This window comes from Tympanuchus pallidicinctus, unplaced genomic scaffold (genome assembly GCF_026119805.1).
Source record: "Tympanuchus pallidicinctus isolate F22 unplaced genomic scaffold, pur_lepc_1.0 scaffold39, whole genome shotgun sequence".
Lineage (NCBI taxonomy): Eukaryota > Metazoa > Chordata > Aves > Galliformes > Phasianidae > Tympanuchus > Tympanuchus pallidicinctus.
This window is the reverse complement of record NW_026294757.1, coordinates 1,641,388-1,667,791: the sequence shown is the minus strand read 5'-3', so window position 1 is coordinate 1,667,791 and position 26,404 is coordinate 1,641,388. Positions and strand designations below refer to the sequence as shown.

At 46.8% G+C, this 26,404-nt stretch overlaps 1 protein-coding gene across 6 annotated transcripts in view; it reads left to right on the top strand.

Annotated features, from left to right (window-relative positions):
- The window catches only part of SKAP1 (src kinase associated phosphoprotein 1), a 124,243-nt gene that overhangs the window by 12,001 nt on the left and 85,838 nt on the right, over positions 1–26,404 (top strand). For all 6 annotated transcript variants that reach the window (XM_052700123.1, XM_052700119.1, XM_052700120.1 and 3 more), the window contains exons 3-4: positions 2,945–2,970; positions 14,562–14,678. In XM_052700123.1, coding sequence (XP_052556083.1) covers positions 2,945–2,970; positions 14,562–14,678 — 143 coding nt within the window. The remainder of the gene's footprint in view (positions 1–2,944; positions 2,971–14,561; positions 14,679–26,404) is intronic.

Sequence of the window (26,404 nt, the reverse complement as noted above, 5' to 3'; positions counted from 1 at the left end):
GGAAGGAAGCATTCTGGCGAAGGCTGTGACTCAATTTCCCTCTGTAATGTGACAAAACCACTTTCTTTTCCTCGTGACCCTTTGAGATCTGTTCATACAGTTGAGTTGCAAGTTCGATTGGGGCCCTTTGGAGGCAGCTGCTCTGAGACTGATGAACTGGGGCTGGGATTTGCACGTTTTTCAGGAGCAAAGCACATAAACCCTTCCAGACAGGTGACACTTGCTCATGTTTGCTTGGTGAGCATGTAACCTCAAAGGCTGTACGATCACGAGGAGCGTTTCGTGTTTCCAATGGAACCAATCTGTGGCTTCTTCCTGTCTGGCCCCAAAATATGCTCCGATGAGGTGAGAGAGGTGGGTGGTTTGCTGCAAACTATGTGGGGGAAATGCTTATAGGATGGCTTTTGTTAAAGTCCTGGCAGCACAGCGCTAGTTCTTTTGGCTTTGTGATGGAAATTGGATATCTTTGGGCTGGCTCCCTGCTCTACACATCGCATCAGAATTCTCCATGGATTCCTTTGAGTTGGTTTTGCTGAAGGTAGTTAATCATATGGCAGGAGGTGTTCCTTCCCTCTCTACTTCAAGGTCTGAGGTAGCCCAGATCTTTGTATTTTCTGTGCTATTTCCTATGCTTTGAGTGCTGCCCTTCTGAGGGGATTCCTCTTGTAGCTGTTGGATGGATTCGTTGCTACCTGGGAGAAAGGGAGTGGGAAGAACACACACCAAAGCTCATCCTAAACCCCAATGCAACCTTAAATATACACAAAGGATTTTGGGGAAAAGAATGTTTGTATTTAAGCAACTTCAGTGAACAAACTGGAAATGCTGTGCCATCTTCAGAGGGTGCCATGCAGGCTGCAAGTCTTGGTGTGGCAGGTGAAGGAATTCAATCCTCGCTTTCATCTTCCACAAGAACATCTTCTCCCACTCCCAGTTGAATCTTAGAACTCTTTCATTCTCTGCTTAAGCCCTTCCAGAGTGAAAATGATCAAAGCAGGAGATGAAAGACTCATCCTGATCTGATGAGATAAGAATTTTGACTGTTTCCTTATGCCTCGGTAAAATAAATAACCAAAAGCAATGCATCTTTTTGGTATTTTTTGTCCCCCCTTTGATTTGATCAGAGTGAAACTAACGTGGGCTTGCTGGTCCGGTAGGAAATGGAACTCAATTTTACATTTTTTTAAACCATTTTACTGTATTAGAAATGACAGAGGTTAGAAACAAAGCTCTTATACTTTTATTGAACTGGAATGAGAAGTGACAGAAAATCATTTTGGTCCTAGTGCAGTAAATGTTATCACTAAAACATGTTCAGGGGAGATTAGGACAGTCTCTCAAGCACAGGAGACAAAAGTTCACCAAACAAGAAGTGATTTCTCTGTCCTTGTCTTGGGATCAGTGTCTGCTCAGGAGATGAGAGTATTCCAGCATTGGTGGCTGCTGGGTTTGGGGATGGATGGGGTTGGGGTGCGGAGGAAGGATGAGGACTTCAGGGCTCTGCATGTTGTAGAGCAGGGAAATACAGGCATGGAGCTGCTCTGACTTGTTTCTCTGACCTCAGGCACGTTCTGGAATGGAAAGAGGTAGGTACAGCTGCCATAGGGTGCATAGGAAAGAGTTGGTGTTAATAGGGGACTGCTGCCAAGAGCACCCAAGGATCGAGGGATATATCTGCAGCCCTTTCTGGCCACTGGTGTGGCTCCTTCCAATGTATTTAGCTGTTATTTATCACCATAGGAGCCCATTCTCCCAGAAAAATCCCTTGGCTGCACGTGTTTTCTTTTCCTTTTTGTCCAAAGAAAACGAGACAAATAAATATTATGCCCTTAATCAGAATTCTGTTGTTGTTTTCTAATTAATCTGTGTCAGTAGCTTGAATGTTTGTATTAAATCATTTTCTTCATGAAAGCTTTTAATGAGTAAACAAATTGATTGGATTTTTACAGACTGGATTCTTGCCACTGATGCCTATAGACCAAGCCTTTGTTATGCATTTTGCCTGTGAATGGGTCACTTTGTGGCTTCTCCCAACTCCTTGATCTGTTTCCAAACTGTGTCTATGCTGTTTCCATATTAAAATGGTTCATGCTACAGCCAAAGGCATTCTCAAAAGTGTTATGAGAGAGGAATCATGGTGAATTTCTTTCCACTGTGGCCATCCCTATGGGGGATGTGTGTGTCCAGCCTCCTGAAACTAGAAATGCTGTGTGCTGAGCTCCTTGCTGGGCAAGAGATGCTGCTGCACACCATTCTAGGCTTTTAGATACTCTTGCAGGAGAATTAGAAAGCATGGATTGGTGATATGCATCCCATGAGGTTTCATGTTAGTGGCTCTGCAAGGAGGCTTTTGCAGTTTTGGATCATCCAGAGGATGGTACCTCTGCTAGATGGAGATGGCCAAAGAGCAGAGAGCTGGGATGGGAGGAGGGGGAGGAAAGTAAGAAAGAAACTGGAAGATTTGGAGATGCAAAGGCTGATCAGGGCATCTCAGTGTGTTCAAGTGTGTTGTCGAGTTCCTGATGTGACCTGCTCTCAGAAGAGCTGCAGGACAGATTGCATCCCTGCAAGCAGCTCTTTGCACTCGAGACTGTGAAGGGAATGGCCACATAAAACCTGATTGCTTTGAGAAAGAGAGCTGCAATAGGAGGAGGAAGTTGAGAACCTTTGAAGCTCTTGCAAAGGAGGGGATCTGGTTAGCAAAATTGGTTCCTTAGGTAGCAGAGGGTGTCCTGGGGCCAGCTAGCATCAGTAGGACTTGTTTCCCCTACATATTTCTTGCACAAAATACATTGAGACCATCAACTGGATTCCTGGCAGTGTGTCTGGTATTATTCTCCCATCTGTCACTTTTTCATCAGGCTGGAAAAAAGAAGTCATTGCAAAAAAATCATATCTGCTCATGCTTGCCTCTTTCATGTATTTATGTATTTTTGTCTTGTAGGTACCACTTGGAGTTTCTGCCCCGAGGTGAGTACAAACTGGTGGGAAGGAGGGGGGATTCTCAATGTTAGGGGGTTGGGGAGCAGGGGAGGGCTGGTTGTGTGCTGGTTTCTTTGCAGAGTTGATAAGGAGAAGAGCTTAAAATGAACGTGGAGCTGTGTGAGGGGCAGCTCTTAGGGATGGAGAGGTGCAAGGCTGTGATAAGGGCTATGGCAGGAGCCAGAGTTGGTGTTTTATCTTGGGTAGAAGTCAGTTTTTCTTCTCAAGAGTCAGTAAATGGATAGAGCTTTGAGTGATGGATCCAGTGGAAGGTTGGCTGTGGTGTGGGGTTGTGGTCGCTTCCAACCAAACCACTCTATGGGATGGTACAAATATTCTATGGAATAATACAGAAATACATGGGGCTGACATTAAATATCTTGGACAAGCCCAGGAAATGTTCCTGCTCAACTCCTGTCTCCAGAAGGGACTTGAGGTTCAGGAAGGACAGCATATTCCTGTGGCCACTGACTTGGAGGCAAACACTTTAGGGTATCCTTCAGCCTGCAGCTTCCAATCTTATTGCACCTCTGTTAACCTGAACTTGATGGTGAGTCAACCTCCAGGTGCAGGCAAACAGCCAGGCTGTAAATTCCTCAGGACCACGACCATCCCTCCCTCGTTATGTCTGTTAACGAGCTGGGAGAACCTGCTCACCACTTTGATCTCCATTTCTGCAGTAATGTGGGTGGCGATTTAGGCTTTGCAGGGTGCCTGCAAGTGGCCAGCAGTGTCAGCCAGGACTTCTGCACATCCAGGGCAGCTGATGGGTTTGCATTTCCTCAGGGCTGACCTGGAGCTCCTTTGACTTCAGATGGGATCCTTGTAGCTGAGCTCTGATGTCCGATTTGGGACAGTAGGGTACAACCAGGCGTGTGGTTTTGGGGGCTTACTGCAAGCAATGACTGCAGTAGGTGAGCACAAACAAGGATCTGCCAGTGCTCAAATGAGGTGGGAGCTGGGGCTGTAATTAAAAAAACCCCCGTGAGCATTCTGAATCGGCTAATCCTTCATTTACTCCAGGAATAAATTCCACTACGTTACCTCCTTGATCAGGGCCCACTTCCAGCACATCCTGCCTGTCTGGCAGCACAGAAATGTCAGAAATGCAGCAGCGCTGCAATTCCCCTTAGAACAGTGTTATCACATTTTAATATGAGCCTCAGTGCAGCCTCGGTGCTTCTAATTGCTTTCAAACCATTGTTTTCGTGCGTTCGGTTGATGAACCCAGCATCTGGCATCATTTGAGAAAGTACAACAGACAGCTGTGCTCAAAATTAAAAAAAAAAAGTGAGAAAGGATTAGAAGACATAAAAGGGCTCAAAATTAGTTGTGTTTTTTTTTTTTCTTTCCATTTTGAAAGTTCATACAATTCAGAGGGTGGAGGAGGGATGTGCTTTTGTTCTGTTTGAAATATCACGTTCTTTTATGGGGATGGAAATCTAAATGTTAGATAGATTGGTTGGTACAAGTGCAGAGTTGGTTTATAAATGAAGCGTGCAGCTCATGGAGAGCTGCATGGAGTTACTGCATGAGCAGTTGGGTCTTGAGGTGTGTAGCAAACTGAACTCATCTCACTGCCATTTTGGAGATCCAAGGCTATCCTGAGGAAATGAACTAAAAATTCAGCAAAACGTGGGCTGGGACATAAGCTTGGCTCCAGGGAATGATGCTGTGGGAGAAGGAGAGGTGGTGATGGGACTTGGTGTGTGCTGGGTGGGAAAGAACTGGAGAATGAGTGTGGGGTTCTGCCTTCTTTTAAAAGGCCACACAGATGACAAAGATCTCATGTGGGATGTATGGGTAAGAGGACTGCATGAGTTTTCTGCCTAGCTGCAAATTAAATAACAGGTTGACTGGGGGGAGGAGGGGGAACAAAGGAAGGACTGATGCTTACACGGTTTGGGATGCTCTTACTAGATGCTTATCTTGAGACCAAAACCTCAATGGTTGCAGCTTTCCCAACTGCTGGGTTCTGGTATTGGCCAAAATTAATAGAATCACACCTGATATCTCTCAGCAAGCAGAAAAAGCAGCAGTGTTGAGGATGGGTTGGGTAGAGCAGCCCAGTTTCAGAAGGATAGAGCTGAACAGAGTGCAACGCACCCAGGGATGCTGTGGGCTGCAGTGTGGAAGTGCAGGATATTGGTGCCTGGTTCCTTTGGTGCTTTTTGAACAGAGCACAAGAGTGACTCGTTTCCTTTTGGAGGAGGGTTGACTGTGTTTGTGAAGCATTTTGTGCCCCTTATGTATTTTGTGCATGCACAGCCCTGCTGTCTTGCAGCAACCTTCTCTTTGTGGAATGAGAACCAAGGGAAGTTGGCCAAGAAAATCCCACCTGGGGCCTGGATCTGCTCTACACCTCACTCAGGTTGCTTTCTGTGCTTCTCAACTCAGAATTGAGTGCAGGGGAAATGTTCTGCATCAGCTTTGAGCAGGAAAGGAGCGGTGTGAGGGAGCAGCACCAGGCCATTCTGGGGTACTGCAATGCATTGGGATTCACGGAGGGAGGGGGAAACTGCAGGCAAGAGGAGATGGTTCATTGGGGAGAGGTGGGGAGCACTGCAGAGAGAAGGGTTGGGAAAGGGGAAGTGGGTTTGTGTCTAAATAAGAGAGCTCTGCAGTGGGGCTGAAGTTTGGATTTGTTGGAATGGAGCTCGGCACTGCATTGCTGCTGTTGTGCTTCAGCTGCTCTGTTACTAAAACTGAAAGTATCCACTGTTTGATGAGCACAAAGGCAGAATATAATATAGCCACTGGTACAGGTGAATTAGTTGAAATCATGGGTGTCTGTGCAGCATTTGAAGATCTTTAGGAGCAAAAGCTCCTCTGATGCTCTGTATGAAGGCTCAGGCTGCTGGAGATGGAGGAAATGTGGCTCTGCCTCCCCAGGACTGAAAAAGAAGTTGTTTCCATTGCGTTTATGGTAACACTGTCGCTTTTTCAATCAAAAATGCATTCATTCCAAGTGGTTTTAAAACATCTGAGCTTCTGCAGGGGTCATTTCTGAATGTAAATGATCACTGAAGTATTCACAAATGTTCAAAACAGAGAGAACAGGTATTGTTGCTCCCATTTCTTAAGCTGAAGAAAGCTAAGGCTCCAAACGTGTTCCCAAGGCATTAGAGTATCGACATCCAGGAATTGGGTCCAGCTCTCCTGATTCTCCCACCTCTGAGACCTTCAGCTTCAAAGCCTCTCCTCCCTGAGGGAGGAATCCATAGAAATGTACGGCATGGAGCGTGGGGGTGAGAGATGTGCTGGGATAAAACACACCTTAAAAATCAGGAGCCTTCATGTTTTGCAAAGGCTTAAGGAACTATGGAAAGCCTTAGGCCCCTTCTCTTCTGGTATACAGTATTTAGATGGAGCATGTATTATTTTACCTCTGGCTTTGCTTGCTTTGGCTCAGTGCTTTGTGGTGGCTAGCTGTTAAAGGTGCTGGATGCCATAGCAGTGCATGAGATCCGCATAGCTGAGGCACGCAGGCAGCTTCCTTTCATTAACTGGCATTGTACAACGGCCTTAAGTATCAGATTTATGAAGTAGTTTTCCTCTATGCAACCACAAATCTATTGAATCAAACTGGAGGGGAGGCGGAACCGCTGCTCCCTGCTATTGCATACTTGGTTCATGTAGTTATGACAAGTACAAGTAGCAAATCATTAAAGCAGCAAAAACACCATCTTTACAGTAAAGATCCCCTTTGAAGCTGAGGCGGAGTGTTCCTGAATTAATGGAGTGCATGGTGATTTTCTTAAGTTTTATTTATAAAAAAGCCTCTTTGCATCCATGCCAAGAGGCTCCGGCTCAGTGGTAAGCAGGGTTCATGCACAGAAACCCGCTCTAGATTGATGATGTGTTGGAAAAGGCAAGGGAAAAAATAGCAAATTGACAATATTTGTACCATATTGTTAAAATATCCATCCTGTCGCCATGCGTGGAATCCCCCTGCTTTATAAACACGAGTGCCAGCTCCAATCCTCGAGATGTCATAACATGGAGAGACAAAAAGAAAACACAAAACGTGGGTTAGAATGCCTTCTGAAGTCCAGGATGTGTTTGGGTGGTGTGTGGGACAGAGTTAATTAATGGAAAATAGAATATACACAAAGGCACATGTTCTTTAAGTTAAAAAAGAAAAGCTTTAACATCAACACTTCTGACAGCTCCCTTTGTTAGCACTGAGCTTTGCTTCCTGCAGCTCCAAGAGTGCAGTTTTCCTCTCTATGTGCATTATATGGGCAAGCTAGTCTATGAAGAAAGTGCTTCTAGCATCCAGATCTCTCATTTCATAGTTGTACAGACTGAGCAGCTGCATGGTGTTGCTTTTATATGGGCTTATAAACGATGCTGTTACCTTATGCACAGATTTTGGAGGTGAGCAATGATTCCAGGAGCAAACCTGGGCTCCGTGGAGGCATGTGGGTGCTCCTATTGATGTCCATGGGTAGATAAACCAAGAGATGTGTAACTTTGGTACCTCTGCTTTGTGTGTTACGCGTTCAAAATGGATGCCAAGCCCAAAACAAACACATCACCTGATTGAATAAAAAGGTTTATTTGCTGCCAAATGAAGAACTTGTGGAATTTATAATGGGGTTGGGAAGCCAGGTTGCAGCCACCAGTGGTTTGTTTGGGTTATTCAGCGTTCAAATTCAAAACATGCAGGCCTTGAGAATTGGGTGAATGAAGGCAACATCCATGCTTTTTTTTTTAATGCCAGTCCATTGGTTTGAGGCTTTCTGCAGACTTCAGGAAAGCTTCTGGGTTTGGATTCCTGCGCACTTCTTAGAAAGCTCTGTTCCATGAAACGAGAAGCAAATGCCCATAGAGTCATGAAAGCAGCCTCAGACCTTAGGGCAGAGCTCACATCACTGCCCTGTGCTGCCCTCCATGGAGGATTTCAGGGCATCCTGGGCTCCAAAGAACAAAGCAATGCACCTTAAAGAGGAAGGGATACAAATGGCAATGAAGATGCTGCATATACAGATGGTTTGGGGAGTCCTGGGAAGTTAATAACTTCTATTGCTCTCACTTTGCTTGGTTAATAAAATACTCCTTGTATTTCAGGTGCCTTCTCCTAGTGGGTGAGGTACCCTTTTGCTCTACAAAACCAAGGGTAAAGGATGTAGGTTCTCAGGTTTGAGATGGATGGGAGCCTTTAGGATGAGGAATGCTTCTGAGCTGTGCTGGGAAGATTGGTGCCCGTTGCTTCCTGAGCCTTTGATTGCTGGGGCTGGAGCACAGCTCTGAGTTCCCCCTACCGACCCTTCAGCCTGTCCAAATCCAGAGTTTTCAGACACTTTCCCTTCTCCACTGTGACTTCAGTGCTGCTTTGCTTTGTAGAGCTGTAATTCTGCCCTTTACTAAGACTCCCTCCTGAAGCACAACTGCAAAATCACCCTCTGCCCTATCCCAAATGCCTAATGAGCATCTCCTCCACTCCCTGGAATGCCCATCGCCCTGCTGTGTGCTCCCAGCTCTCATCTTTGCACTCTCTGTTCTTATTTTTTCTCAACAGCGAAAATTGCTGCAGATACGGGCAAGACAGCCTCCTTGTGTCTTGTCATTGGAATATGTTTGCCAACCTCCAGCTCCCTTGTGGGTTTATTCCACTTCTTCCCTGTTTGCTCAGAAAGGTTTTGGCTACAAACATAGGCTGAGCCTCCTGAAGCTGCAACAAGCATTGCTCAGAGCTACTCCTCTCTGCTACCATTGATGCAGACACCTTTTTAGCTACCAAGCTGCATTTGTAGAACTGCCTTGTGAGTGACTGCAGTGCACAAATACAGGGCCCAGCTTCTCAGCTGCTGTTTTGCTGCGTCCTTAGCAGAGCTGCTAACTTAGGAGATGAACCAAAGTGCCGATTTGTGATCTCCCTGTTCCTCAGTGTCCCCTGTATTCTTTCAGTGAAGGCTTTGCCTCTTCAAGCAGCCTCACCAGCACTAATTTATTAGTGGCCAGAAGTTGTACGTAGCTTTTAGCAGGTTTTGCTGGCGTTGGATGGGCTTTGTATTTCACTGGTGCGTTACCAGGTCATAAAAGAAAGGATAAATCTTGTTTACTTGTTTACATCCCGTGGAATCTGCTGCTGCTCTGAGTTTCAGGCTTGTTCCTAACCAGGCTGAGATGTGCTGTGCTTCCCCTGTCAGCAGCTGTTCTGTGTAGCTGCTGCCCACTTAAGAGGCGGAATATACAGAGCCTGCACTGAAAGGGTGCCAAGGGCTGCAAGAGAGGAGCTGGAGGGAGGAAGTCAGAGGGGGAGGAAGAGAGCAAATGCACACTGAGAAAAGGAGGGGAAGAGAAAACCAGGGAGTTCAGCTGAAGAGTGACATGAGAGGCTGGCTGGGATACAGAAAATGAGGAGTAATGGCAAAGTCGCAGTGTGAACTCAGCAGCTTTTGTGTCTCCCTGGGTTTGGGGAGTTATGTGGGCCTCTGAGTTTATCACAGGCTTAGTTTCGTAAGCAAGAGCTTTGTGCTCCCACAGGGCAGCCCTGCTGAAGTGTTCTTCTAGGCGAGGTTTGCAAGCTGCTGGCTTCTTGAACATCACGTGCAGGGTGGTGTTTTTGGTATGAGAAGAGGTGTTTTTGTTATTATTAGAAGTAAATCCATAATCGGTGGTGGGAGAGCTTTGATTTGAGTATTTGCATGTGGATCAGTCATGTCCAGGTTATTTTCTCTCTCGTATCATCTTGAAGCTTCTCTACTGCACAGCAGGGAGAGAAAACAGTTTAACTCTGAGCTTTCCAGCCCTCTTCAGGCTTATTCTCTCAGAGCCGACAAAACTTACACGGTTTTCGGCACAATAGAAGGCTCAGGCCCTTCGTAGGGCTTTGATAGGAACAGGTTTTGCTCCCCAGCTGCAAACCTGCCCGTTTCTCTCCCTTTAAGGACCCCGCAGCTGCACGGCCCCGCTCTTTCGGCCGGCTTTGCTCACCACGCGCTGCGGAGCGGCGGCCGGCGCGATGCTGCGCGCTGCAGCCCCCCCTGCTGGCCGCGTCGCGTTACTGCAGGCCGAGCCGCCCGCGCCGCTGCAGGGAGGAACCCGTGCGAGAGCGCTTCGACTTCCTCGTCGGTTTTGCCCATAAGCGGCAGTGTTAGTGGACCATTAATTTGTTTTACTGCGTGCAATTAGTGAAAAGTGGATCTCGAGTGTGCGAAATGAGTCTTTGGGTTGGATTCGCGCCTCACCTGTTGACCCAAACGGGTCTTTCGTTTGGAAAACAAGGGTAAATGGGCTCCTCCTGATTGAGAGGAGGTCCCACGCTTTGCTTTTGACCTTACTGCAATGAAGTAAACCTGTCCTGCTCACAGAATGCAGCATAAACAAAGAGGAGTTATTTTCTGCACGTAGTTTTCCCCCCCCCACCCCCAAAGAAAACATTTATTAAGTGGGATAAACACTTCAAGATCTATAGATAAGGATTCTTTTTTGTGGCTTGTGAAGAGCGCTGCTGTTGTTGGTATGGTTGGGGAGGGGAGGAAGGCCACGTGTGCACACTCAGATGCATGCAGCTAAAAGAAACTTAGGATCTGAGTGCAGAAACTCTGCGTGTACCAAAACCCTCAGCTGTTGGTGTATTAATCACAGGGACAAATCACACAAATCCATATGGGTGCTTAGGAGCTGATGAAGCCTTTAAGGCATTCAAAAAAAGAAACCTCATGCATTTCCCAGCGCATAAATGTGTTTTAAAAGGTACGTAATTTATAATAGCAACGTTGACGGAGCTTTAACTACACTGCAAAAGCTAAACTGTAATATATTGGCGTGTGAGCTGTGCTTACTGTGTGGGTGCCTCTCTGTTGATGTGTTTCCATGTGATTCTCTGTAATTTCAGCGCTGATTGTAGTCAGGGATATTAAACCATAGTATTGATAATACTTTTACAGCTCTGCTTTGGGAAATGTGTTCCTGCTAAATTAGTCCCTGAAAATGTAGAGATATTAACAGCGCCGAGCATGGAGGCAGACGGGAGTTGGATCAGAGGCCTTTATTTTGTAGTGTGATGCTGAAGAGTCATTACTTTAAAGCAGGAACTTTGTTTCCTTGAATATTAAGTGGAGTTGGGGATTTTTACTTCCGCTTTGGTGTGAAATTCCTCATCATAAAGTGTAACTGGAGCCCGCTGGGTATTGATTTTTCTTGGGCTCTGAAAAGATGCTTAATGAAACCCTGGGTACCTAAAGGCCTCCAGTGCATGCCAAGTGAGCTTAATTGTTCCCTTAACAAGCTACTGGAGATGCTCCCCTTTCTACAAAGCAGCCCTTTCACCTATTTAAGTCCCTTTTCTTTCTGTCTGTCTTGATGCTTTAATTCACTTTTTGAATATATACCAAGGACAAAGTACAGCTTAAAGAATCACAGAATGGCCTGGGTTGAAAAGGACCACAGTGATCATTTAGTTCCAACCCCCTGCTGTGTGCAGGTCGCCAACCAGCAGCCCAGGCTGCCCAGAGCCACATCCAGCCTGGCCTTGAATGCCTGCAGGGATGGGGCATCCACAGCCTCCTTGGGCAACCTGTGCCAGTGCCTCACCACCCTCTGGGGGAAAAACTTCCTCCTAAGAGCTGTCTGCCAGCTCCCAGCCCTGCTCTACTAGAGCTGCAGGACTCGTTTCCAGCACCACGAGCACAAAGTGCAGCTCAGATGGCCCTTCCTTGCAGCCAGCAGCACTTGTGCTGCTTCCTAATTGAGTTCTTTGCGTTCCCTTCTTGCTAATATCTTTGCTTGACCTTCCAGCAGACGACCTGCTGACCTCCAAGCAGGCCCTGCTCAGTGCCCACCAGCACGGATGCATGGGCCTGGCATCCCAACCCTGGGGACACGATTTGTCCCTCTGCAGTTTGCCCAGTAGAGGCACACGAAAAACATCTGTGTTAATTACACACAGTGCCTTCAAGCCTCTCTTTCTGCTGCTGTGCAAGAAGCTGTTTCCACAGAAAACATCAGGCAGCTGAATGATGGCTTTCCTCCCTTCCCCTTTTCTCCCTTCCCCGTCTTTTCTATGTTCCTATGTTCCATGACAATCACAAAGCAAGAAAAGGCACTGAGCACACTCAGGGGTAGCCAAGCAGTGCCAGGGGACCCCAGGATGAGGTGTAAGCCCAAGGAACCTCTCACTCTTCCCCCTTAGAGTCAGTCTTGCAGTCGTTCATGCTCCAAAGCACGATGAGTTGGGGGGGTTTTGCTGAGGATCTGAGTGGGAAGATAGAGCAGCTCTGCGTCAGGTGCAGGGTAATTATTTGCTGGAGTTCTGTGCTATTTGGTTTTTATTCCCCGTGTTTTCATTAAAAGCTAATGAGTTTTTTCTTTTTTTCCCCTCTGTTCAAAACAATAGCTTGGCCCCTGACAAGTTGTGGGTTATTTTTTCTGCTTGGACTCAACTAGCTGTTGCTGCTCCATAAACTTAATGGAAAAGGAGATGAAAGCACGAAAGTTTGTAAAACAAATCCTTGTTCCCTTCCTTTGTAACTCGCACCGAGTGGCTGCGTGCAGAGCATTTGTTGATTTTTGGTGTTGCAGCTCTAAAGCAGTTTAAAAATATTCCTAATGCTAAAGCAAACAGAATGCCTTTGTGTTGCAGTAGCTCATGGTTTGGAGCCCTGCTGGGCTTGGCACTGCCTTGTATGTACATTCTGCAGCCTCTGCATTCTTGAGTGGGTTACTGCAATGTGTGAGAGCCTGGTGTGCACTCCTGTATGCAGGAAGTGAGCCTGCTGCAAGGAAGAGCATATCCTATCAGTGGTGACAAGCCCTCCTCTGTGTTATTTCACATCTGGGAAACGTTCTGCCTTAACAGAGACCTGTGGCTTGACTCTTGCACGGGGTTTATGCATGCAACAGCTACTCCTGATGTTCAAGGCAGTGACTTATTCTTGCAAGTAACTTTGCTGCCCAGGTCCTTGTTCCAAGCAATGCACTGCAGCCACGCTTCGATGCATGAGCTGCTCCTCCCCAGAGTGGCTGCACGGTGCTGTGCTGCCTCCTGCTACTCAGAAACCATAAACAGTTTGCTCGTTATCACAATAATGCTGCACCTGTATCTCGTTATAGGGGAACACCTGTTACCTCAGTGTTGGCTTGAAAAGCCTGGAGCACTACAGTGCAGTTTGCTTGGTTCTTGTAAGGGATTAAGGCTGAGTGGGTTTGCAGGAGCTGTCTTGCAATGCTGCTATTGTTGCAGTGCTGCAAATAATCAGGCCTACAACACTGCAGCATGGCAGGTAGGAAGGCTGCTCATTAGAATGCATGCGTGTAGTGCAAGAATGGAAGATCTCTGCAGTACGGCTCCCACTTGTGTGTGATCATGCAGCAGGAATTGCAGCCTGCCCTTTGGCATTGGGGACCTGCAGCTTTTTCTTCTTGGTGTGACAAGAGGTGAGATGCAGATACTGAATGATGCACTTTCCAAAAGTTATTTTCATAGAATCCTAGAATGGCCTGGGTTGAAAAGGACCACGATGATCATCTGGTTCCAACCCCCTGCTGTGTGCAGGTCACCAACCAGCAGCCCAGGCTGCCCAGAGCCACATCCAGCCTGGCCTTGAATGCCTGCAGGGATGGGGCATCTACAGCCTCCTTGGGCAACCTGTGCCAGTGCATCACCACCCTCTGTATGAAGAACTTCCTCCTAATATCCAACCTAAACCTCCCTATTTTCTGAATATATATATTTTTTTCCTTAATCAGGCTGCGTGCTGGGATGGCTGCTGGAAGCAAATAAGCACAGAGCTGGAAAGAGTGCTGCTTCCTCAGTGCATTTCTTGGTGAAGGGAGGAGGACACCCTCTTGTTCCAGCCCTTCATTACCTTTTCATTAGTGCTTGACTCAAACTGCAGGGCACTGTTTCTGTGTTTGCTAAGATAAACCTTGTTTGGAACTTAGATTTTTTTTTTTTCCTGTTTGAATGCAATTAACATCAGCTGAAAACTCACCTTTGGTGCTGTTTGCTGTGTGCTGAATGAGGAGCCAGCTGTCTTTACTTCCGTTATCAGCAGTCTGGGCTGTGTGTATTCAGGAAAACAAAAAAAAAAAGGCAAAAAAAGTTGAAAGATGGCTTTTTTTTTTTGCTTTGTTTGAGCTCAGCAGTCTTTTGTCCTCCATGCAGCCTACATGTGCTCCACTTACATTAAAGTTTCATGTTAACATCTTTTCCTGTTGTAACTGAGTGCTTTCTGCATAAAACCCAGCGTGGGTAACAATACAGGATTCCTCATTGTAGTGAAAGAGGTGATAGGGTTCCATGATCTCCTTTTTACAGGTGGATGCTGAGTGCAAGAGCATTGAATGGCACAGGCCTTGGGGCCAGGCTGCCAGAAGCTTAGCTTTCCAACCTCATCCTTGTGTGCCCTCCAACTCTGGACATACACAGCATGGGTTCTATTGCAGCACAAATAAGCTGCTTTGGCCTTGAATGCTTCATCCAGCTTTATTACCCACCAAAGTGAGTTTGGGGTTGGTCAAGGACCTCAGTGGAAGGTTGGAAATGGGAAGAAACCCTTCTCAGTGTAGGAAATACGATTCGGATTTGGCAGTATCTTCACTAAAACGAAACTCTGCTCTCTTTCCAGGAGAGAATCAGCACGATGCTGGCTTTGGGCAGGACAGTTCTGATGAAAATCAGAGCTGGAGTTTGGCCCCTTCCGTGACATCTGAAGTCTCACTGCCATTGGACCTGCAGGATGATGGTAAGTCACTGCTAGCCCTTAAAAGTCATGTGAAGAAGGTGGAAATGGTGTGACTCGTATCTCATCCATCTGATAACACTGGAGGTGTTGGTTTTTATTGCCTGATGCCTGTTTTATCAATGCTGAGAAAACTTTACAGCAATCCTGAATTGAATGCAGCATTGCTGAAGCTCAGGGCATTCTGTGATCATCCTGGAGCAAATTGGAATTGGTTCTTCTGTGTTTTGTATGGGCAACAGTGATGGGAAAGAGCAGAAATTTGACAAGTGGTGGTGTTTTCCAAAATTAAAACACAACTTCTGGTTGCTTTTCTTCTTGGATGCTCATCCTTATGCTTCAGAGGGGTCATGTTGTTTTTCCATAGCTTCTTTCTTTCCATCTTATGAAAATTAGGCTCATTTCATAGAATCATAGAATGGCTTGGGTTGGAAGGGACCTCTAGGATCATCAAGCTCCAACCCCCCTGCTGCATGCAGGGCCACCAAACTCCATATCTTATACTAGACCTATATGCACTCTATATACAGCTCATAGATCAAACACCTTGATAGAGGTCATCTGAAAGATTTTGTTTTAATTTCATCACATTCCTACTAAAAATACTGAATCCATCTCTTCTCTATTTGAGATATAATAGAGATATTTGAGATATAACAGAAATAATAATCTCAAATAGAGATGATGAGAGATGATTTAAATCATCTCTGTTTGAAAAGCCTTTTTTGGGTCCTTCTAGTGGTTGGGAGTTTGGAGCTCTGTCTTCCCAATAGCACAGAAGCTCTCCCACCTGAGCAGGGGAGGTGAGCTGGCATGCTGAGACCAAGGGAATATTCCAGAGCATTCAGTGCCAGACAGAGGTTTCCTGAGCAAAGAGTTGCTGTGATGTTCTCCTCTGCTTGCGAGCAATGCTTTAGGGCTGATGGATTTGTGCTCTGCTATTGAAATTGGAGCCTACAGAGTGGAGACAGTTCTGTCTTCTCTGGGGTTATCTGTGGGCCCCAGTGAAGGCTTGTTTGCTTTGGTCTCAGGTTCTCAATCTCCTCCTTCCTACAGATCTTGTTTCCTCCTCCTCTTTCACTTCCCGTGCACTTTCCCCAATGCTCTCTTACTCCCCACTCCTCATCCTTTTTCCCTTTCATTTTCTCTGCTTCTTTCCCTATTCCTCTCCACCTCTTCCTGCTCCTATTTATTCTTTCACATCCACTCCCACCCTCGTTAGTGAATTGGTAGTCATCAATCAAGAGCACAGAGCAATGAGGATTTATTTGGGATGAGGCCATAAGAGCTGATGGGCACCAAATTTAGTTTCCTTGTGCTGTACAAAGCACCAGGCTTATCTGTCACAAGAATTGATTCATGCTATTAAAAATGGCTTCATCGAGACCGATTAGAGACAAGGTTGGTCTGATAGTTGGGAAAAGAGGTGTGGAATTTGGGTTCAGCTCCTTGAAGGCATCAGAAATGATGCAGCGTGCCGATGGAGAGCGTGAGATAGGGATAATGAACGTTGGGGCTAATTGGGGCATGAAAGGGTGCTGAGGAGCTCAGCCTCATCAGGTGAGCAATGTCTTCACGAAGTCTAGGCTTTCTCCTGGCATGTTTATTAAGCTTGTCTGAGAAGGTATTTGCTTTGCTAACTTGGAGCGGTGGTTTTTGGCAGCCCGAAGGGGCAGAGTTTGACATAACACTTGTGAGGTATGCAAACACTTGGCACCCCTGGATATCTTCAGATGAGATGCCAGGCTCGATGGAAGGCCGCCCAAGTGGGGGTGAATGGCCAGGAGGAGGTGGATAACAGAGAGAAAAATCGCATGCAACAAAAAGAAAGGGGGGAAGAAACTGGCTTTGAGTGCGGTTGCATTGAAATGAGGTGTTGGCTCCTGGGAGTTGATAAAAGCACTGAATGTCAGCGAATTATGGGCCTTGTGTGTGTTCATTCTAGATGAAAGTTGGACAGTTTTGGCTGATTGGATTCAGACTGTTGGCAGTCTGGAACAGTAAGGCTGAAGGAAAAGAAAAGCTAAATTCTGGGTGATCTTTCATGGTCCATCCCAACCCAAGCTATTGTATGAACTCCTCAATGTTATTAATTCAAAGCTTCAGTGGAAACAGAGCCCTCTAACTGGGCTGATGCTCTTTGCTGCAAAAAACAGGGGAGTTTGGGGGCAGCAAAGCCGCCACTGTTCACTTTCATTCTGCACAGACTTCTTCCTTGCTCTGAACTCGTGTTGGGAATCAGAGATCCTTTCAAGCTGTCTCTGGAGGGAGCAAGAGGGGCTGTGCGAGTTGGGGATGACTTTACTCAATGAGGCATGGCCCTGCTCTGTAGGATTGTCCCTAATGAGTGATTAAGAAGCTAATGTTTGTACAGTGCTGGGAGGCTGCGAAGCTCAAAGCAGAAGCACAAAGTACTGCCATAATGAGAAGTATTTCTGATGAGACACTTCCCACGTAATGTACTCTGCTCAGACCACGGCGGACTTTTCAGAAAATATTTTCTTTTAAATGGATAGATTGCTCAGTCTGCCAGTGCTCTGTGATTTAGTTTTCCTGAGCGTAAGGTATCGCTTCCTCAGGGGCTGGAGAAGGCTGCAGCTTTAACATTTAGCACTTTTAGATATTGCTTTATCGGTTTTGTTTGTTTGTTCTCTTCTTTTTTTCTTCCTTTTTTTCTTCCCCTTGGCTCTTCAGCAGCGCTGCTCCCATCATAACAAAGCCAGTGATGCCTTACTGCAGGGACACTGAGGCAGCAGCAAAATGACTCACCCCATGTCAGAGCATCACATGGAGCTGGGGGTTGTGGCCGCTGCAGCCCCTGTGCTGCTGGTGTCACCAGGAGAGGAGCAACCATATATTGGCATAACAGAGGTGCATGTTAGGAAGGGAGCATAACTCACAGTGACAGGAGTGTGCTTTACGGGTTCTGTTAGGCATGGTTTCCGTGGTAAGAAATCTCAGTTCTGACTTGCAAGATTTTTTCCATCGTGTCTGTGGGCAGACAAACAGCTCAACCAGTTCTGTGCGTGTTTTTAAAATGTCGAAGTTCTGAAAATCAAATCCTTTGGCAAAGATGCCCTTTGCTTCATAAAGACCTGCTTAAAAAATAGCTTCTGTCTTAACAGCTGTGGAGGGCAGTTGGTGAGATGGTCCATCACTGCGCCCCAGTGGCTTGGGGAAGAGGGGGCCAAGATAAAATGGAATGTGATACTGAACGTTTGGGGGAGCGGGGGAGTGGGTGTGAAACTGTGAAGAGGTGATGCATTCTTTGATTTACTTCTTAAGCCTGTTTGCATCCTGGAGAGGCACTATTTGCTCCTGCTTGGCCTTCTGTTACACGTGAGTGGGTAGGGAAAATCCTGCAGCGAGTTTTCTGCTCTCTGCAAGAAGAGCTTGACAAGCCAGCCTGGAAATGCAGGGGATGAGGCTGCAAAGCTCTCTTGGAAGTTGCTGCCTTGTCCCTGCTGGCCTCCACGCATCCCCTGCTCGCACCAAGCGTTTGCCTTCGGGTGTCATGTTTTCCTTTGATGCACTCAGCAGCACCGCACCGTTCTCTCCAAAGCATTCAATGCTCTGAACCGTGCGTGCTCCCCGGCTTCCAGACAATCCGTGCGCATGCAGCTACGCCTTCTGCTTTTAATTCCCCCCCGTCTTTCCTACGTGTTTCTGTTGGGGGCTGTAGGGACAGCGATCCCAACCTCGGGGTCCGCCGCCCACCCCGCCTGCAGGGCGCTCGCTGTCGGCTGGCGGAGTTCCGCAGCGCCCCCTGGTGGCGCGGAGGGGAAGTGCCGTCCAGGCGAGGGTTGGACGTGCGGTCGGTCGGTCTGTCGCGATGTTGGTTTTTTCTTTTTTTTTTGGTTTTCGTTTGAACCTTGACTTTGAAATAAACGGCTGTCTGGAAAGAAACGAGCAAATAAAACAGGTTGTTTTGCTAAATTTCTTTTTACCGTCGTGGGAGCGCGAGCAGCGGGTTTTGGCAGCACGGCGTGGGCTGAGCGACACCCTTGGGTTGTCTCAAAAATGGCACAGTTTTGTTTTTTTTCCAAAGCCGAAGTGGAAATTGTGGGTTTTCTTCCCCAAGCTGCAGTGCTGGGGAGGCACAGGGCGGCCACATGTGTGGGCAGCAGGCTCAGGGCTGGCAAAGCACAGGCAGCTCGAGCCACAGCCCAGCAAGCTGCCAGCCCCAATGCTGCTGAAGTTTGGGTATGATTTCCCTTAAAAACTGCATGAAATAAAAAGCAGACTAAGAACCTGACTGTTGCAGAAATTCTGAGTGTCTGCAGGTTCAATAGCCTGTATGGATCAAACCCGGAATGTCCACAAATGAGTGCCTTTTACAGGTTGAAAGCTTTATATATATATATATATTTTTCTTTTAAAATCCCATTAGAGGCAATTATCTCTGTCTCCCCAATGTCCAGACATGTCCTTTGTTGCTTCTGACTGTGTTGTTATAAACTTGCTGTTGATGTACTTGATGAAACAGCAAAAGAAACACTTTGGAAATGGTCTGACAGGCATCCCTTGTGGCTCCTTTCCTTGGGCCAAGGCTTAAAGCATAGCTGGGTCACAGTTTTGCAGGACATCAGTTCTGTACCAGGACTGTCTGTAGGTCTGGATGGGAGTTTTGCTGAAGAGAGGAGAACATGGAAAAATCCATGGAATGAATGAGTTTCTCGGGAATGATACTGATGCTGTGTGATAGAAAGAAATTGGGCTTCCTTAAAGCTCCCATTCTTTGAATTATGGTTTTCTGAATGCATCATAAGATCTGTACTTTTCAAACCCAGTGTGATGGCGTCTCTGGCACTGTGCACATCAGCCCTCAGAATGGTGCTGTGGTCAAAAGCTTTGGCTGTGTTTTATGCAGAGCAGCTCTGCTCACCTCTGTGCGAAGGGTTATTGCTGTGAGGTGGAGAGGAGGAAGGTGGGCTGCCAAAATAACTGTATTGTGCAGGAGAGCTCAGGCCTTTGGAGCAAATGGGCAGAGGTAAGAGGAATGCCACCAAGATTTCCAGCTTTCATTTCAAAACCAAGCAACCCAAAGCGGCTTCGTGTTGTCCTTTGGGATTTTACAGCTGCAGCGAAGTGTCGTGTGAGTAATAGGAAGTCACTCTGAGTTGTGGCTGCTCCCATCAGCTGGGCACGGTGAGCTGCAGATGCTGCTCGTGAGGGCACCTGCCTGAGCCCACACTTCTGTGGGTGCTCATTTTCAGCTCAGAGCCATTTTTTTTTTGCCCTAACTGAGATGTTTGGAAGAGGATCCCAAAGTCTGTTAATGAGCTCAGGGGATCTGGAGGAAGGCTGCTGAATGGGATGAGTGCAGCTGAATGGGATGCGAGGTCCTGGTGGCTGTTTGCAGCTGTCAACATCAGGGCTGTTTTTATGCATGGCTGTGATTGTCTTTGCCTTTGGGTGTTCCATGCCTCGGTTTGTGGCTTGGAAGGGGTTTTTAGCCCTAACCACTGTGATGTTTGTTTGGTTTTTAAGCTGAGATTCTGCAGTGATTCCTTATTGCGAGAGCTCTTAAAGAAAAAACCCAAAGCGTTATGAAATGTGGTGTAAAATCTCAGCAGTGTGAGTCTGTGGCACCTCAGACAAGAGTTATAACTCAAGTTACGTAGACCTCAGCGCAGTGCTAATAACTTATTAATGCAGCTTTTCCAAAGCAAAAACCTTTACTTCTCCACTCATTGCCAACAGGGGAAAGCATAATTAAAGTTTTTTTGTTGTTTTGTTTTGGTTTTTTTTCTGATTGTTTCATAAGCACGGGATCCAATGGATAGATGTGCTTTCCATACCTGGAGGACAGCCCTTCACAACGAGGTGCTATGGGGATTTTTTGGGAAGATGCTTGATAGAGCATAGGCAAGCAAGGAGCATTGAGTGCTGACTGCAGCAGGCAGTGCCCTCAGCCTGTGGGTTATTTCAGCGGGGCTCAGGGAGGTCTAGGAAGTGTCTCAGCCTTTTCTTCTGGCAAACCGAGCATCCCTGTGTCAGACCCATGTGAATGATGGAGGTGTGGGTTACAGCGGCGGGGGGGGCTGGGATCTCACACCCGCCTCCTAAAGGCCTTTTTTATTCATGAGGATGTAAATCTGAGGCGTTTTGTGTCTCTGTATTCTCTCCCCGGCAGAGGGATCGATAGGCAAGGAATGTAACGTTAACGAAGTGTCGGGGTGGAACTTCATCACCTCTCCTGTTCTGCTCGTTCTTAAAGAAAGCAATTTCAGCTTCCTGCATTGCTAGGGGGCAGAGCATCTCAGTGTGAGCCCACATACTGCAAAAGGAAAGAGGGTCAGAGATGCTCGGGTTGAGATAATTGCAAGGGTAGGTTTCAGCTTGGCAAAGATGTTGGTTTTGATATTTTGCTTGCTAGAATTTTGAGCATAGTGACATAGTTAGCAGGGGAGGGCTCTTCCTAATGGCAAGGCGGATTGTCTGAGACCAGGGTGAACTTCCCTTCCTGCATGGGACACATCTGTAGGACAAATGGATGCATGAGCCAGCAGAACATGGGCTTTCCCCATGCTGCGTGCTGCATGGATGGGATAAAACAGCTTCATCCCATAGACAGGGTTAGGTGTTGTGTGCTGGCTGGAACTGCTCGTGGGAGCAACAGAGGTACATTGCAGGATCAATCTGAGCTCACTAATGAGTCCTGAAGTACGAAATTCCCAGCTGAGAGAAATGGTCTGGACAGCAATAAAAGCCCTTGCTATATATACACACATTAACACATGCTCAGCTACTGCTGACTTCATTGTGACTTAAGAACCAACGTGAATATTTGGTTCAGTGTGAGCCATGGGGATACATTAAGTTATTACTCAGGTTGATGTAGCGCTGAAAATCACTGCATGCAAAAAATAAAGCCACTGTCCTGGAGAATTTAATTTAAAGTCTGCTTATAATAAATTCCAAAGTGAAACGTTTTAAGGGACAACTGGAGGAAGGAAAAGGAGGGAAAAGCCTTTTTTTTTCTTCTTTTTCTTTAATTTCTTTCATTTCTCCTATCAGCGTAAGGGATGAAGAAGAGTTTCACCCAGCTGGCTGCTTCTCCAGCAGAAGCAGAGGGGCTCTGCTGGTGCTTGGCACTGTCATTCTGCAGGAGGGCCTTGCTGTGTTGATGTGCACGTGTCATTTGGAGCAGCTCTGAAGGCATCCGATGATGAAGTGCTTCTTGAAACAAGCAAAACTTTTCTTGTTGAACCCTCTGAGCAAGCTGGCAGCTGAAAGGGCCGGTGTATCCGTGCTGATTCTTGGGCTGTGCTGCTGGGCTGAGACCTGCATGCATTGGGGCACAGCTTATGGGATGCCGAGCAGATGCTGGGATGGCAGCTCTAAGCCAGCATGTGGGAAGAGCAGCCGAAACAATCAGCACCATCCTTCAACCTGATAATGCTTTCTCACCAACTAATAGCTCCTTGTTCATCAAGGAAACGAATGTGTGCTGAGGTGACACGCTCTTCACCCACTGCTCTTTGTTCTGGGGTCCTCCAGACTGATTTTATCAGCTCCGGCGCTGACAAATGTCCCCCCAAACTTTAACGCTATGTAAAATTGAGTTATGGGGTTTTAAGGTTAGACTCCTCTGGCTGAAGGTTGATTGTCTCCGAGAGATAAAGGAATCAGTACTCAACAATAACAAAATCTTTGCCATGGGATAATGCCTGTTATTGAGCTCACAGCTCTCTTTTATTTGGTTACAAAGCTTCGCCACTATTTTTTCTCCCTGCGCTCGTAGGGTTTAAGTGGGAGCTGCTGTTGGAAATTGGTGAATTGCTGCTGTTCCTCTCCCCACCCTCACTGTGTGCTTGCACAAACACTCGGGCAGATGGATCAATTCTTCCCATTGCCCAAGGCTGTGTGTTTAACCGAGTTACCCTCAATGTGGCACCTCCATAGCACTCGGGGTGGCCTTTGGAGGAAGAAACCTTGACTTCCTCACCCAGACAAACCCAAAGGCGACCCAAGGAGTAGGAGAGCATTCGAGTGGTCTTGCAGTGAGATTCAGTCATCAGAATGGAAGGCACAGTCTCCACAGAGCTGGGGCTGATGTGGAGTGCAACCCACTTGACCCAGGTTGGGAATGGCATCTTTGTTCCTGGGAGCCCTGAGAACCTTGTGCACATCTCTGGCCAAAGAGCTGTTTTGTATTTAGCAACGAGGCTCGGCCATCCGCTGTACGTATAGGTGGTCTGCAGAGGATCAAAGCATGGCAAAAAGTAATGGAATTTGGGGGAAGAAATCGGAAGTTTATTTTAATTTAAAATATATAGTATCTGGGGCAAAGGCATTTGGTGCCGGAGCAACTTAATGCTCCCAAAGGAGTTGCCTGGAGGGGCTGGCAGACAGGCAGAGAAGTCCCAACATCTAAGGGAGGACAAAATTTAGTGGAGTGAAGCTGCCCATGCTCTCTAAACTCCTTCCAGATCCTGGGAATGCTCTCCCTCCCCTGATAACCACCTGATGCATGGGGTGTGTGGGGAGATGTGCGTGATAGGGGTGACGTTTCCTTGATGATTTGGAGCACTCAGGTTGGTGGGGTCAATGTTGGGATGTAGGGTTGTCCTGTCCACCTCTCATAGCTCATCCCTCTGCTTTACCTGCTCTTGGTTACAGAAGACAGAACTCTGTTGAACCCCCAAAGGCTGTGGGCATCTGCAGGAGTGATCTTTGGGTCAGGGAAGCTTTCCAATCTACCCTAACTCTTGCCTCGTTATTCAAGAATTGCTCACTAGGTATTTATATCCTTAAATATCAGAGCTGTGCACGTCACTTAGTGGAGGTTACAAAACTGATGTGCCTTGAGCTTTGAGATCTGAATTTTAATATACTTCTGGCCCAAGGTGTGCTGGCTGCTAACCTCAACTCAGACCCATTTTCTCACCTTCTCTGGGGGGATGCACAGACAGGGGCAGAGGCTGGCATCCCCAGTGGTAAAACAGAACATCCTCCAGTGCTCAGTGTGCAGTGAATTACCTTCCTTTCTTTTTTTTTGTTACCCTGGTTTATTCTTCAGCGACTTGAACCTCGTTTTATTGTTCTATCTGTATGCCTAACCTCTCAATGTCCCCTACTATTATTTCCTCTGCTTTCACTTGATATTTGCATTACCACCTAATTTAGTATCTTCCTGCTCATTGAATTAATGGACTGTTTACTTGCCTTAGATAAAACGGGGACTGATACCCTGCAGTACCCCAACACAGACGCTTCTCCCCCACGTGACGCAAAGCCATTTATCAGCAGCTTTTGTCTGTGGCCCTTGGGCCAATTTTCAGCCTGTGACGATTGCTTCTATCCGAGGGGAGGGAAATTAATTTTTTTTTATTTTTTTTTCCAGTGAGATTTGCTGTGGCACCGCATCAAACGCTCAGTAAAGTCTCCAGATATATTGCATCTTCCCCATTACCCTCCGTCTGCTAATTTTGCGGCTTGATCAGAAAGGCTGACCATATGTGCCTGAGGTCATTCCCTCGTTGCAAACCCAAAGGTTGCTTCTTGCCACGAAGGCAATTATTGCCTAGGTGCTCATAAAGTAATTGACTCCCTTTTCAGTTTTTAATCTGGTCTGTTATTTTATGAGCGTGACGTGAGATTTGTGGGAGCGTTTTTCAGCTTCACCTTGGTGGTGTGTTTTTAAGTTTGGGTGCTACCTTGGATTATTGCCCTCTCCCCTTCTCTTATCTACTGTGATTAGAAGGGATGGCTGATGGTTTGTTAAGCTCGGGAACTCTGTTACTGTCATTCCTCAAAGACTTCATGCAAATGGAGATTGGTGGGAAGGAAGGCATGGCTTGGAAGTGTAGAACCTTCACATAGGGGTATATCTGTCCATCCTGTTCTGTGCTCACCTCCTAGAGCTGATGTAGGAAAGCTGGCACTTACCTGAGCAATATCTGATGGAGAAGTGCACGACTTCTGCTCCTTTGAGTTGTAATGGCATCTCCCAAGTGGGTGAGAATTCTTTGCTGCCAACATTTCGCCACATTTGTCATCTAGTGGACATCGGGGCGGTGACACTCCTCTTAAGATGGGTTTCCAGTTTGCTTTCTGTCAAGGTTGATTTAAAGGTGCTTTATTTCCGACTGTTAAGTGGAAATTCTACATCTGCTTTGAGTGCTTTCCTGGGTCTGCTCGCTCTGCTTGACTGGATGCATCAATTAATATTGGGGAAAAAAATGCACCTTATTTGGAATCGAGGACATTTTTGGTACCTTTTCTTTTCAAATGCAATTTGAATGAGTGGATCAAAAATGCATCAGTTTTATGGTGGAGGTCTTGCAAACCCACTCATACCCGAAGATAAAAAAAAAACCCCAACCCAATAACAGAAAAGTAAAGCAAGATGATTGGAAAACAAGCCCACTTTTACGATGGAAAACTTGCCAGCCCTGCCAAGGGAAAGGAAGGCCAGACAGTATCAGTATTTGAATATTCTCTTTTGCTTCTTTTCTTTGATATGCAAACTTGCTGCTGATCAAAGAACTCTGGGAAGAGGAGGACAATAGTGCAGAGCATGGCGGCTGGGTTCTGGCTCCTGGGTTTGATCCCATGACCAGGACTGGGACGGTGCTGTGCTCCCCTCCCCCTGGTCCTCCTGCTCAGCCCCGGGTTCACGGAGCAGCAGGGGAGCGAGGGGCACACGCACAAGCCCTGAGGTTGCAAAAATGCCATAAAATGGCTATAGCTCTGTCGCCTACAAAGCCTCCATCCCTCTTGGGTACCCCAGTATGCTAAATCTGTGGGTTCAGGCTTGGGGCAGGTGGTAGGATTTGCTCCTTTAATCTTCACTGTCTATTTATTACAGTGGAGCTCCAGGGCATCTGAGCATGGCCTTTCTTGCCAAGAGACCATAACAAATGGCTGCACTACCTCTGACACAGAGCCGGGCTTTGCGCACCACCTATCTGCGCTCTTCGGCGTTGGCTCCTTCTGTCTCCGCTTCTCCTTTTGTTAGGATGCTGATAAAACTGGAGAGAGCAGGAAGGGATGTGAATGCACAGAGCAGCTCCGGGTGACCCCAGGCACCTGCCCTCCCCCTGGCTTCCTGTCTGCCCTTGGCTCATTTGTCAGGGGGGGATGCTCACCTTGCGGATGAGAAACCGCTCTGCCCCGGGCCATGGGACCGTGACTTAGGGTAACCCTTTTCCCTTTGTTTACTCTTAGGTATTGAACCCTTTTGCAATTGCTAATTATTTTTCAATTACCCAAGACAAATGCAAAGGTTAGGGAGGTGCCATTTCTCAGTGACCCCGCTTGTCAATCGCGGCGACTCTTTATTAATGTCGGAGCTGGGTTTGTTAGATTTTTCTTGGTGGTTTTAAAGAATAAGAGAAAGCATCTTGAATTGCAGAGGTAATTGAAGCCTCTCACTGTCTGTGAATGCTATCGGAAAGTATTAGGATGGAGGTGGGAAGTTCCTTTCATTGCAACTTAGTTTTATTTTTAATGGGGGAAAAAAAAGTACCTATAGATAAGGTGGAGAACCGCAGTGAACCTCAGCCTTATAGAAGAAGGCACAACAGACTTCTCCTACTCTCCTGCAAGATAATTTAATTGTTACAGTGGTGTTTTGTGGTACAACCACAGTATCAAAGCTCTTTTGCACCAATTTATAGCTTTGAAGGGCTCACAGTTCAAATAGGCAAAGAGACAGGACAGGGGATAATGGAGATGTGGTTACAGTGTGAAGTGATTTGCCCCCAGCACACCCAACGTTG